At 40.1% G+C, this 14,707-nt stretch overlaps 1 protein-coding gene across 1 annotated transcript in view; it reads right to left on the bottom strand.

Moving 5' to 3' along the window:
- Window positions 1-7,498, bottom strand: part of ANKRD42 (ankyrin repeat domain 42) — a 74,937-nt gene extending 67,439 nt beyond the window's left edge. The window contains exons 1-2 of the mRNA XM_034995645.1: window positions 6,479-7,498; window positions 2,730-2,893 (exon numbers count right to left, since the gene is read on the bottom strand). Of these exons, the coding sequence (XP_034851536.1) occupies window positions 2,730-2,893; window positions 6,479-6,536 (222 nt within the window). The 5' untranslated portion in view covers window positions 6,537-7,498. The remainder of the gene's footprint in view (window positions 1-2,729; window positions 2,894-6,478) is intronic.
- Window positions 7,499-14,707: the final 7,209 nt, after the last annotated feature.

Genomic DNA, 14,707 nt, shown 5'->3' with positions numbered 1-14,707 from the left:
TCCAATAAAAATTAATATATAGGGATGCCTGGATGGCTCAGTCACTTAAGGGTCTGCCTTCAGCTCAGGTCATGATCCCAGGGTCTTGGGACAGAGCCCCACATTGGGCTCCCTGCTCCGAGGGAAGCCTGCTTCTCCCTCTCCCTCGGCTGCTCCCCCTGCTTATACTCACTCTCTGACAGTAGTTACCAGTACCACAGAGTAAAACAAGTATTATGGGAGATGAGGTTGGAGAGAGAAGTCCCTTCTAGTAAATATCTTAAACTTTATTATGACTTATAGGGGATAGAATCACTACATGGACTTAAGAAAGGTTTCAAGTAACATCAGATATTAGTTTTAGAGGGATAACTTTATACTGAATATGAACTAAAGGTGGATGAGACAGAAAAGAAGAAAATCAATTAGCTCGAAAGCAGTGGCTAGGAGGATGGAGAGAACAAACTCAGGAGACAAAGACGGAACAAAATCAAGGATCTAGTAATCAGTTCTCACTGCATCAATGTGCATTATGAAGTGCACCTTCAGACACATGTTGATACTGTGCTTTGCCTCTGGAAAAAACGGAGACAATGCAATAATGATGCAAAGTCATTAGCCTGGAAAACTAAGAAAGGGAGGGAAAAGGATACTTGGTTTAGTTTTAAACCAACTTGAGATCCTATTAGATATGCCTGAGCTGTTGATCAAGCACCTGATATATAAGCCAGAGTTCAAGAGAGAAAGCAAATCAATGAATTATTATGCAGTAGTGATAAAGCCAAGGAACTCTAAAAGACTACCTAGAGAGAGGATATAAAGTAGGAGAGAAAAGGTCATTAGCAGAAGAAAAAAAAATATCTGTATCTGTACAGAAGGCAGAGGAGGTTAACCAAAGAAGACTGAGAGTAATCAGAAAGGCTGAAAGGATACCAGGAAAGAGAGGACACCCCATCCTATCTGAATATGGCAGAATAAGATCACTTCTTCCTTTCTTCAAAATCATCAAAAAAAAAAAAAAAAAGGCAAGATAAACAGGAAGAAAACCCCATCTTTGATGAAACTAGGAGACATCTGAAACCAGAGAACATATGGGAAATCTGCCAAAGTGTAGATCCAAAAGGGATGCGGAAGGAAACAGAAAAAATACCCACCCAGGGTTATAAACTCAGAAAGAACTGGCAAGGCACATTTCTCCTAGGTGAAAGGAAGCCACTAAAAGACCAAAGCAAAAATCCTTGTTTACAACAGTTCAAGCAGGGCACACAAACTGGTGGAGAGTATGAAGTTATCAGTAGAAAATTATCGCTCTCAAAATAATATCTGATGTTACTTGAAACCTTTCTTAAGTCCATGTAGTGACTCTATCCCCTATAGGATAAAGTTCAAGCTATTTAATATAATTCTCTGGACCAGATTTGGTTCCAAGAAGCAGAGAAGGCCAAACAAACAAGAAATCACACAGAGAAACCATATTCATAGAAAGCAGTCTCTGTGTGGCAGGGGCAACAAGAGACTTTGTAGTGAACAGACCCACTGCAGCCTATATAGGCTGGAGAAATGTAGTCATGAAAATAAGCTCCACACAATCTCGAATCATGAGGAAAAAGTTCAGGTGGCTTTGCACAAAACCCAAGAATAAGTTTTGCATAAAAATATTCACTAAGGGGGCGCCTGGGTGGCTCAGTCATTAAGCATCTGCTCAGGTCGTGATCCCAGGGTCCTGGGATCGAGCCCCACATCAGGCTCCCTGCTCAGCGGGGAGCATGCTTCTCTGTCTCCCACTCCCCCTGTTGTGTTCTCTCTCTCACTGTCTTTCTCTGTCAAAAAATAAATAAAATCTTTTAAAAAAAAATATTCACTAAGCACTACCTGTACTAGCTAAAAATTGAAACCCACTAAATAGCCATCAATCAATAAGTGGATAAATTCTGATATTAATCTAAGAAGACGTTATTGGAACATGTCTGAAAGAAATGGAGTACATAGATGTAACCACATAGTTAAGGCTCAAAAACACACTGTTGAACACAAAAAGCAAGCTACAAGATGATACACAGGATGATGTCATTTACATAAAATGTCATTAAAAACAACGCTATAACCATATGTGATAACAACATAAAGTATAGATGGGAATATTAAACACCATATTCAGGGTTGTAGTTTTATCTCTGGAGTTGGAAGGAGAGGAATGGCACCTGAGAGGGGTGCTAAGGGACTTCACATGCAACTCTAGGAAAAAGGTTAGGATTGACAGAGCTAGATAGTCATGTTACCCTCTATAAATTACCCTCCCTGCTTGCCTTTGGAACTCAGTCACCACATTGTAAGGAATCACAAACGAGCCCAGGTGTAGAGACCTCACATAAAAACCCACATGGAGAGGAATTAAGGTGGCCAACGTAGAGCCAGCATCTTCCACTAGACATCTGCATAAACAAGCCTTCAGAAGATTCCAGACCCAGCATTTAAATCTTCCAGCTGAAGCCCCACACATCACGAAACAGGAACAAGCTGTCTCTGAGATCCAAATTCCTAATTTACTCCTGAGCACAAATGGTCACTTTATGCCACTACCTTTTGGGATAATTTGTTACAAAGGCATAGTAACCAGAACAACAAATATTACAATGAAATGAAAAGTATTTCCAGTGCCTAGCATAAAGTCTCAGTCCTGTTTGCTAAATTTTCAAAACTGCTAACAGTTGTAAACTTACTTCAGTTTAATAATTTATAGAGCTTCTTACCTCCAAACTTCCAGAATGTGCTGCCCAATGTAAAGGGCTAAACTTATGGAGAATGTCAACTTCATTAATGCAGACTCCTCGTTCTATTATATCTGAAAGCTGCTTTACATCTCCAGCCCGTACTGCATCATGTATGTTACCAAAATGCACCTTCTTCCGGGCACCTATTGAAAATCAAATTGCTTAACATATATTACAAAACTTAAAAAAAAAAAAAGACTAAAGCAATGATTCAACAGAAAGCACAAAATCACTTTGGTTTTCCAAACAATTTACCACAAAGATGTTTGTGATTAACATCTCAATCAGACTTCCATTTCAGCTCTAACACATGAAGAGCACCGAAGTTATCACTCCCATAGGTAGAGGAAAAGCTGAACAAACAGAAAATCAACAACTTTTCTTGGACTCATCAGAGAACCAAGGTCTCAGGGCCAATTGCCTCCCTGAGTCTGGAGAGACACACAAATACAGAAAAACACAAACAAGTTCAGCTTACCTGGAGCCAAAACCACTGAAATGGTAATTTTGACAAATTGCTAGAGGCTGGGCAAGTATTAGCCTATGAGTGAGAACTCTCTGGGGCCACAGTCTTAGAAGGCCCCCACATTTTCATAGATTTTTGTCCCACCAGGGTAAATCCCACCAGGTTATCACTGTGAAAAGTCAAAAAGAATCACTTCATGTCTTTGTCAGGGAAAGGGGGAAAGTAACCATTTTGAAATATACCCAGTGCATTCTCCATAAGAGAGACCTACTCTCCAGTGATTTTACCAGAGCCTTATCTCACATAGGCTGATATATTCTATCAATCTATTTTTCTTATCCTTCTCATATGTACTACACTAAGAAAGGAATGGCAGGTCACATGTTTACTTCATACACCCAGTGGTCTTATATTTTATAATTTAATGTTCCAAACATCGAGACTACATTGCGACTGTGAAGTATTTTAATGTGTACCTGAAGCCAGAAGGAACAAAGGTATCTAAGCATGAACAAACAGTTGTTGGAGGAGAAAGAAGAAGAGAGTTTAATCAAAGCATTTCCTAAACAAAAAGACATGATTCCTGACCTCAAATTGTTTTCGAAAGAACTCACCAACATTTCTGGTAGATAATCTATGCAATCTGTACTACTACTTATCTATGTATATCTCCTTTCTCCACAACTCAAATGTTAATTTCTTGAGGGCTGGAATCATATCTTACACCACCCCTTAACAAAATGATGCACATTTTATTCAAAAATCCTTTCTGAGCATCTACCATGTGCCAAGCACTTTGATATTATTGAATAAGGAAAGGGTTAAGGTATAGGCAGGGAAAGACTGGGGGCTCCTGGCTAGGCTCTGAGACTCTTCCTGGCAGGCAGAAGCGCTAAAACAGAGTGAACAGGATATAAGAAAAGACCACGTGGCTTCGGATGCTTGGGAGTATTCTTCTTTGGCGGCTACAGTGTATCACAGAAAATGACCAAACCTCAAAAAATTAAGTCATTAAGGGTGTTATCAATAGTCCTTGCTCAAACCAAGATGGCACAAGAATCCCAAGGCCACAAATTTCCCAGTCAGTTCTCAATAAAAGATAGCCACTAAAAACCCTCAGTGGCAACCCTCTCACTCTCGAGAGCTTTTTCTGTATCCTTGCTTAACAAAACTCTACCACTTTACTCACTCTCCTTTGACTATGAGATTCATTCTTCGATTCCATGAGACAAGAACCTAGCTCTCCCACTTCAATATGATGGAAAATGGACATGGATTTAATACATTTTCTTTCCACCAACACTTTAAAATCTACTTGGATATAACATAACAATAAAAAATTAAAAAATAAATAAAATAAAATCTACTTGGATAAATTCGATAAAATAAAAAAAAACTGACTGATGCACTAAGAAAGTACAGGTAAAATTAAGACTTTGGAGGAGTAAACATTTAAGCAAGACCTTGAAGAACAATTAAGATATATCCATATGGGGAAGGGTACAAGGAAGGGACCAAAAATAACCAAGTCACTTAATAAATGTTTAATGATGTTAATCCCTTAGGTCAGACCTTCATTCTTCTCCTTTAAACTAATACTACAAGATCTACAAATGATGTTCTACCCACTCTAATCCACTTTATACAGAGACACTATCCTGATCACTTCATGCCTCTACTCCACTAACTGCTTCTGGTTATCCACTGCTGGTCTAGAGAACAAAGTCCAAACTCTCAGAATGACAATATATGCAAGCCCATAATTTGGCTCCATCTAATTTTACGCCTTTTTTTTTTCACCCCATCCCATCCCAATTCATTCATTCATCCACCCATCCATCCACTCAACATTAATTTGGTGTCTACCATAAAGATAAAAAGATGAAGACAACATGGTCTCTGTCCTCAAAGAACTCACAGAAAGATACAAATACAAATTTTAAAATAATATGGTAGGAGCAATGACAGAAATAGTCATAAAAACTTATGGAAGCACAGAAGACATCTAACGCAGCCAGGGTAGGAAGAAAGGGGAACAGAACGGATTTCTGGGGAAGGTAAGATCTAAAATGAATCTTCAAGGATTAGCAGGAGTTTGCCAGGTAAAATGGGGACAGGGAAAGGCAACCTAGACAGCATGAACAGTAGGATGTGGTCAAGAAACCACACACACACACACACAAAACCATCCTATTGCTGAAGGGGAGCAAAAAGGCAAGACTGGAGACTCAAGAAGACCATGTTAGAAGAAAGCTACAGTAGTCTACACCAGAGAGGTTGAAACCCTCAACTAAAAGAGTGGCAGTAGGAACAGAAAGGGAGACAGATTCAACAAATATACAAATAGAATGAATTGAACTTCGATGCATACAGTGGATGAAATAAGGAGGAGAAATAGGATGACTCCAAGCTGTCTGGCTTAGTTACCTGTAGCAGACACCGAAGGACAGAGAGGGCATATGGATTCAAAATCCTATTTTGCACATGTTGATCTTGAGGTGCCAAAGGAAGAGTTCCAGAAGGGAGCTGTATATATGAGTCCGCAGCAGATCTCAGTGTTAGGTGTCCCTCAGTTTCTTCTGATACCCATGCTCACCCCATACTGAAGCCAACAGCACACTACTCTTTATAATATTCATCACACTAGTTATTATTTGCTCAGTATTTATCTTTCTTCCTAGAAGGTAAGGAATGTGCCTGTCTTCTTCAGTGATATAACCTTAAGATACAACAAATAGTAGGCACTCAATTAATATTTACTGGATGACTGAGTAACGCAGAATTCACTAGGGTTTAAGTCATAGTACACGACCAGAAAAAAAGCACTAGTGATGGCATTATCTCGGGCGGGGGGGTGAGCAGCATACTTCTCATACTTTAAGGAGAGGATGGAAGAAAAGTCATCTAAGGGAAAGGGAGAGTCAACAGAGTGGAAGGAAGAAAACTAGGTAAGTCTAAAGTCATCTCCGCAGGGTCAAATGCTGCAGAGAAGCCAAGAGTCCGTAACATTTAACAAGCGTTTATGTCAATCTGGGCAAGAAGTTTCAGGAATAATGCAGGTGGAAAGAAAGAGAGGAAAGCTGAAGTGAAGGAGGATGAGAAACAGATGAACAGCTTTGAGACCCACTTAAAATAGGTCATTTAAGGGAAATTAGGAGTCACAGCTGAAAAAGGAAACTGCCAGAAAGGGCCAACGCTATTGTGGGTGAAATGAGAAAAGCACAGTGGCAGAGACAAAGGTAAGCGAAGTAGTCTGACTCACACGGGGTTGCAGTCTCCCTAGAGGAGGTGGAGGGGCCTGAATCGGACACCCCTGGCATGGTGCGATCCCTCGGACTCCGGGGAGGACTCGAGTCCAGGCCCCCGCTGCTGCGGCGATCTTCACTTGCTGTCACCCACGAGCCACTGCAGTGGCTGCCTTCGTCGTCGCTAAGACCGGGGACCCGGTCCTCCCTGGTTTTCTCCCAAGAGCTCCGGCAGCGGAAACCCTCGTCTATACTTTCTCTCTCCCAGACGCCACGGAGGCAGCGGCTGGCATCTACGCTCACGCTCACCTCGGAGGAGTCGCTGGCCGCGTAGCCGCGGTCTTCACTTACTCCCTCCCAGGAATTACTGAGGCTGTGGCCGCCATCGACACTCCCTTCCTCCCAAGAGCCACTGAGGCGGCGTCTGCAGTAGTCACTGCCTCTCTCCCCGGAGTCGCCGGGTTGGGGGCCCGGGACTTCTCTGACACCCTCCCAAGAATCACTAAAGCAGAGGCCGCGGTCTTCTCCGACCAGTCCCTCACAGTCACTAGTTCGGTGGCTGCCGACCTCACTTAAATTCACGTCGCTGCTGCTGAAGCCTTGGGCTCCCCTTACTCTCTCCCAGGAGCTGCTGTGACGGCGGCCACCATCTCCCGTAAGTCTCTCGCGAGAGACACTGCCCAGGTCTTCATGGACTCTTCTCGAGTCACTGCGGGAGAAACCGAGGTCTTCACTTAGTCTTCCTGTAGAGCCCCGACAGAGATGGCCGCCGTCTTCACGGATTCTTTCCCAGTCTTCGCTGGGACTAAAGTCCTGGTCTTCGCTAACTCTTTCTCTTAACTGGCCTCCGCGTTGGCCGTGTCGGCCGTTAATCCTCCACACGCGATGGCTACTGAGGCGGCCGCCGTCTTCGGTTACTACTCCTCGCGAGTCGTTCTGGCGGCGGCCGCCGTGGGCTGGTACCCTCTCCTCGGAGTTGCTTTCCAGCGTCTCGACTCCAGCCAACCTGTTGGAGGGGTGGTGGAGCCGTTGCCTTGGAAACGGGTAAACTTCCGGCGTGCTGCCGTCATTTCCACTTCCCCCATGGCCTTGCGTCACTTCCGGCTTCCCCTCAACCTTTTTCAAGGCTTCGCCTCTAGAGAAATCGGAGGATGGAAAGAACCCGTGTTCGTGAAGTTCGGCACGGTCTCACATCCAGCCTATCTAGGCCCTGTCTCTCTAATGGCCTACCATCCATCGCGCTTTCCATGCCTCAGCGACGCAGGTGGAGACTCCAGAACTGCAGTTGCGTAGGTGACCTGTGTGGCGCGGGCCGGGTGGGGCCTTTTTTCGTCCTTGGAAAACCTAGTATAATTTTTCAGTGCTAGTTGGAACATTGAAAAAAATATGTGCGTAACCTAGCATTTCACAGGTATGGAGAAAGACCCAGAGGAGAAGTTAGCAGCTGCAACCTCTTTCATTACTGAATGCTTGTTAGTGCCAGGCTCTTGGGTAATTGCTTGGTGCTTAATTCTCAGAATAATTTTGTAAGGTAGGTGTTGTCCCTGATTTGTAGGTGAGGCGATTTAAGGTATCAGTAATTCGCTGAGGACAAACAGGTAAGTTGTGGAGCCAGTGTAAACACAGGTCAGTAGTCAAAAGACTGCCCCAGGATTCCTGACTCCCAATTCCAAGGTTCCTTTTGATGTAAAATGTTGACTTTCAACAGTTTGGCCCACATCTTTTTCTCTAACCTTATTGCTTAATGTGTATTCTTCCATTCACTCTTTATTGAAAATACAGGGGAATGGGAGGGGGCATCTGGCTGGCTCAGTTGGTAGAGCTTGCGACTCGATCTCAGGGTGGTGAGTTCCAGCCCCACGTTGGGCGTGAAGCCTACTTAAAAAAGAAAAAGGAAATACATGGGTTTAGCAGTGGAGAATAGAGAAATTAGAATTCTCTGCCCTCCAAGGGTATCATCCACCTTAATTCCCCCTTCACCCTTTTTTGTTTTTCCCATCCTATTTCTTTGCCACAGGTTTTGTTCTTAAAACACACTTGGGAAATTTCCTTCACCCTATCTTACCTCTCTTGAAATACAGTAAATTGACTTTAACTTCCATAGCCTCTTGTAATATTGGTAATATTAATAATTGCCATTTGCTGAATTCCTGTGAGTCTGACACTGTACTAAGTACTTTATATTAGTTTTGTTATTTAATCCTTAACATAACCTACCAGAACAGTATTACTCTTCCTTTTTACAGATAGAGACAAAAAGCACCAAAGTTAATTGCCTGAAGATTCGCAGCTAGTATTAAGTACCTGAATTAGGTGTCCAGCCTAGATCTTTGATTTTGCTGGACATACTTCTCAAAGTCTCTGAATTTTCACAGCCTTTATTAGACCACTATCGCATTATATTAACATTACCTATTTAACAGTTGATCCTCACCCCGACTCCCCAAGGACTCTGAGTTTCTGGAAGGTAGGGACTATATCATCATTCATCTTGGTTTTCCTGACATTCAGAATACTTAGTTCAAGGGGAGGGCTTAGTAGCTGTGGTGTGGGTTAGCAGGTGGCTTGATGATCAGCTACTTGTCTGGTGGATGAACTGATAGAATGAAAATCATCTTTTTTACAGTCGGGAGGGAATTTGGGATTAGTCATCCCAGTCCCCTTATCTTTAGAAATAGGGCAACTAAGGTGTTTTGTCTTACCAGAAGTCTATTGAGTTATTAATAGGGGCCAGTTTCTAAGCTAAATGATTTGCAAATAGTTTCAAACTTAATCTGTATTATTATTTCTGTTTTTACAGATGAAGAAACTGCTCACATGTGGCCAAGATCACTTAAGTAGGAGGTGGGGAATTGAACCCACTCTGACTGACTCCAAATTAATACAGAGTTTGTAGCCACTTACATAATAATGGTAAAGGCTTCGTTTATTGTGATGTTGTATGGATAAATTTACTGAGGGTCAGCACATCCTTAAAGGATGCACAAATGGCAGGAAGGATCAGAAAAGAAAACTGAAATAGCAGAGAAGCAGAAAAAATAAAATCTCCCAAAATAAACTTAAAGGAATTAATAAAAACAGATACTAATGAAATAGAAAATAAAATTAATAATAGCTTCTGTTTGAAAAGAACAATAAAGAGGGCACCTGGGTGGCTCAGTCATTAAGCGTCTGCCTTCAGCTCAGGTCATGATCCCAGGGTCCTGGGATCGAGTCCCACATCGGGCTCCCTGCTCCGCTGGAAGCCTGCTTCTCCCTCTCCCTCTCCCACTCCCCCTGCCTGTGTTCCTGCTCTCGCTGTCTTTTCTCTGTCAAATAAATAAAATCTTTAAAAATAAATAAATAAATAAATAAATAGACACTTAGCAAATCTAAAAAGAAAAGAAAGCAATATTTGTAAACGGAACATTACAGATACGAGGGACTTCCATAATTAGAAGTGAACCTAGAAGAGCCTTATACTAATAATCTTGAAAATTGACTTGAACAATTTTCCAGGAAAATACAGATTTCAAAAAATTGGCTCAAGAGTTAGAAAACCTGAATAAACTGATAATCATAAAAGAATGCCCTATATATATATCCCTGACAGAAGTCACCAGGAACAAAGCATAGAGAAGATTGGAGTATGTCCCAACTATGAACGCATAACCATAGCAGAATCGAAAAAGACAATAAAATAAAACCTAGCTCAGTCTCACTTATGAATAGTCTCACTTATGAATAGTCATGCAAAAAACCTAAGGAAACAAGCCAACAGTGCATTTAGAGAATGATGTCATAACCAAGTTGGGTTAATCCTACCAGTACAAAGATGGTCAACATTAGACAAGTAATGAAAATTTTCTACATTAGTAGATAAAGGAGAAAAACTATATGGCCGTAAGTGGTAATGAAAACACTTGAAAAATTAGCATCTATTACTGATTTTTAAAAAAATACAATTTATATTAAGCAAGTAACAAAAGGAGGCTTGCTTAACTGGATGAAGGGTATCAACCAGAAATAAACAGCACACTTAATGTCATGAGCCAGGTTATATCTCCTGTCATTCATACAATTCAACATTCTTCTGAGACTTTTGGATCCAGTATAATAGTAATAAGCGAGAGAGAAGTAAGGTATGAAATTGAAAAGGAAGAAATTAAGAAAAATTAAGATAAATGGTATCGTTTACCTGGAAAATCTGTAAGACAGGAAGATGGTAAGCTCTCAGCAACATACAGAAGATTTTTTATAAACTAGATACAATCGACTTAAATGTAAAGAACGCACGTTAGCAACAGTGGTGAAACATTCTAGAAATCTACCAAGAAATAAGCAAAACCTACCTTAAAAAACCATAAAAGTTCATTTATGGATGTTATAGAAAATCAGAATAAATGGAAAAATCTGCTGTGTCCCTAGATAAGTAGGCTCAGTGTTGTAAAGATAAGATTCTCCTCAGATTATAAATTTGTTGCATTTCAAGTAAAAATTCTAACAATTTCTAGTGGAAATCAACAAGATGATTTTTTTATCTGGAAGAATGTAGGTGCAAGATTAACCAAAACATTTTTTTAAAAAGAAGAATGAGGGGCGCCTGGGTGGCTCAGTCGGTTAGGTGTCTGCCTTCAGCTCAGGTCATGATCCCAGGGTCCTGGGATCGAGTCCCGCATCGGGCTCCCTGCTGAGTGGGGAGCCTGCTTCTCCCTCTGCCCCTTCCCCCTGCTTATGCTCTCGCTTGCTCTCTCTCAAATGAATAAATAAATCTTTAAAAAATATATAAAAAGAAGAATGAGAACTCCCCCAAATACCCATCAGAACTACAAAGCTAGGGTATTTGTAACAGGGAGGTACTGGAATGGGACCAAATAGTGGAACAAACTAAAATTCAGAAATAACCCCATGAGTACATTTATTATAGAGGTGGCATTTCAAATAGAAAAATAAAAGCTCTTTCATATGCGAAAATTTCAGAATTAAAGATACTAAAGTTCTAGAAGAAAATACAGAAATTTGTTTTACATATCTAAGGCAGGCCTTCCTAAGCAATGCAAACTCCAAAGATCACAGAGAAAAAATTTATAAACATTTAAAAGGCTACAAGATACATTAGCATGAAGTTGAGACCAGAGGTAGACAATATTTATTATCAAGTCTGAGAGTAACTCTAGAACTAATGAGCAAAAAGTGTGATTAAAAATACCAAAACAAGTACACCCGAGACTAATGAATGTTGTATGTCAACTATACTTCAATTTGAAAAAAAAAATTTACTCAAAACTCATTGAGAAAGAATGCTCTTAGCACGTTACTATGATAAAAACTAAAAGATGGATAATGAGTGTTCGAAGAGGTCTGAAGCCTCTGCTGGTGAGATTTTAAATTGGTGTGACCCATGAAGGACAATTTGGCAATATCTGTCAAAACTCTAAACATACATTACCCTGAGTCGGGAACTATCCAGTTGTAAAATCTTCAAAATAACGTTCCGTTCTGTTGCAGTAGGATAGTCATTGCAACGTGTTATAGTTGTAAATAATGAGACACTTGGATATCCGTCAGTGAAAGAATGGCTAAATTATGCTACATTTCTATGAAATACAGTTTAGAAATGAAATCTACATCATTAACATGAAAAAAGGGGCAAAATGTATGTAATCTTAGTATTTTAAAATTTCTTTTTAAAATTTTTTTTTACATTTTTTTAAGATTTTATTTATTTGACAGCGAGAGAAGGAACACAGGCAGGGGGAGTGGGAGAGGGAGAAGCAGGCTCCCTGCCGAGCAGGGAACCCGATGCAGGGCTCGATCCCAGGACCCTGGGATCATGACCTGAACCGAAGGCAGACGCTTAACGACTGAGCCACCCAGGCACCCCTTCTTTGTAAAAATTTTTTTCCAAGAATCTATAGATGATTAACTCAGTACTTGATAAAACAAGAAAGATGTGAAAGGAGACTTTTTCTGTATTGATTTTTTAAGTTTTACAAAAATTCTTCCTAAATAAAAATACAGAAGCACAGAAAAACGTTATATAAAGCAAGACAAAGTACTTTTAAGGAGTACATGGGCCAGGGAAGATTAAGAAGTTAAGAAAAACACTGGTTTTGGCAAGGAGTCATTAGTAACACTCAGGAGTCAAGATGTAAAAACCCAGAATGCACGGGATTTCAAGGTAAGTGAGGGACTGATTAAAGGAAATGTCTCAAGTGAAGCATTCGAGAACACAATGAAGTGGGCATCTCAGCATTCCAGAGAAGTGGAGCTCTTAGGAAATTTATGGTTCCACCTCTGTTTTTTCAAAGAGGGGTCTGCCTAATTTCCCATAAACCAGCTCTTTGCGTTTAGTTCCAGAGGAGGGAGCAGGGCCAACCCCAGACCAAAAATTCAATTAAATGCGTTTTGGTAACCAACTTCCTTCTGCCTAAATACTCTCTTCTCTTGCTTCCCAGGCATTCTTGCTCTCCCTTTGATGCCCACCTCCAAACTTTCACCCTGTAGGTGAACTTTTTTGCTCTTAACTTGCTTTTTCCCACCTGCACAGCAAAGTGACCCCATATAGGATTAGGAGAAAACCCTACTTCTGCAGAAGTTCATGCCCTTTTTGATAATAGCCTGACTTTCACATTTTTACCTCCAGATTACCTCCTCTTTAGTCTGCTAAAACTTTCCACTTCCCTGCAGTTAGATGCTGTGTATTTTTCTGAATATTTCATATAAACCTCTTGTAGCATTTAGTAATTGCTAAATAGGTTGTAAATAAAGTCTGCTGGGAAAACAAAACTAGAATCGTTTATTTTAGGTTAGTTGTTGCTTGAAAATCTTTGAATTTTTATCGTATGAGGTTTTTTTTTTTTTTGCTAAAGCTTATTTTATTTTTAGCTAAATAACAGATTACTTTGTAGTATTTTCCAGAACAGTAAAGTTAAAACTAAGTTTTAACCAATTATGTTAAAATCAGAACATTGTAGAGTATAAACAATGAAATTTGCAGGTTTTAGGAAATAAAATGCTTTTATCTGTTCTCACAAACTTCAACTGTTACTTCAAAAAACAGTATTCCATCTTACATAAGGCTTCCTTTGGTTTTCCTTGCTACACTTGCCGTTGTAGATTACTCATTCTAGTTCCCAGTAGTAAGTGTTGACTATTACTTTTCCATCTTTTGGGGCTACAGTTCAGTGTTGCTTTCTAGATCAGTTATCAGATCTAGCTGTTCATTAAAATCAACTATGGGGTTTTTTTTAATTCAGATATAATTGACATTATTTTCATGTATAACTATGGAGCTTTCTAAATGGTAGAGGGATCTGAATGAGAATCTACTAAATGAGACCCTCCAGAGATAAACAATCTGTTCTTAATATTCACTGATTGTAATGCGGTTAAATTTGGGGGCCACACATCTAAATCACTACCCAATATCCAACCTCCTACCTCAACGAAAAACTAGGCACTGGATTTTCAATTCCAACTGAATACCTATGATCATCTCAGAGGAAGTATTGCCCCTCTGCCACTCCAGAGCTAATTACTTTCGTGCTATTGATAATCTCTTTTCAACTCTGAGACTGGTCTATCATCTGTCTTCAAGTCTCTCCAATTAACTCCTTTTAACATATATGTTAACATCTTTTTGTCTCATTCTGACTAAATTTCCAGTTAAATTTCATAAAGAGTAGCTCTTACAATTTTGTCACCTCTCACCCAACACAACCCATTGCAACTGGTGTTAACACCCATACTCACCTGTTCTTCAATCAGTTGTTAGAGGATATTTCTATATCGTTCCATATTTTCTTGACTTTGTTTACTGCCCGTTCTTCGAAATTTTTTTTACCATTACGGTTTGTTTTCTTTTTTTTCCTCAATGGTGCTTTCTTACCCTTCTACTTAAGTCTATATGTTTGCTCCTCAAGGACTTGACCCTTGATATGGATACTCTTGATACACTGGTAGGTTTGAATGTCGCCTTTCTTTTGTCATATACTTTTAAGCATTTGATAAAAGTTATGATCCCCCCAAAAGAAGACAAAAGAAAATTTTGCCTATGTTTTTGGATTAGACCCCAGCATTTCTTCCATGACAGTGTTCGTTTATATTCGTAAGTTCAGCTAGCACACAATGTTTTCACCTCTCAAATCCAGTGGACACCTACCAGTTTTTCTTACTGAACCCCTTTATAACATTTGACAATCTCATAAATTTCTATTCACTTGATTCTTAAAAAAGATGCAGATAGGATTTGTTTAAAATTTCTG

This window comes from Mirounga leonina, unplaced genomic scaffold (assembly GCF_011800145.1).
Source record: "Mirounga leonina isolate KUSES-001 unplaced genomic scaffold, KU_Mleo_1.0 Mir_92, whole genome shotgun sequence".
In the NCBI taxonomy this organism is placed as follows: domain Eukaryota; kingdom Metazoa; phylum Chordata; class Mammalia; order Carnivora; family Phocidae; genus Mirounga; species Mirounga leonina.
This window is presented reverse-complemented; position numbering and strand designations above follow the sequence as displayed.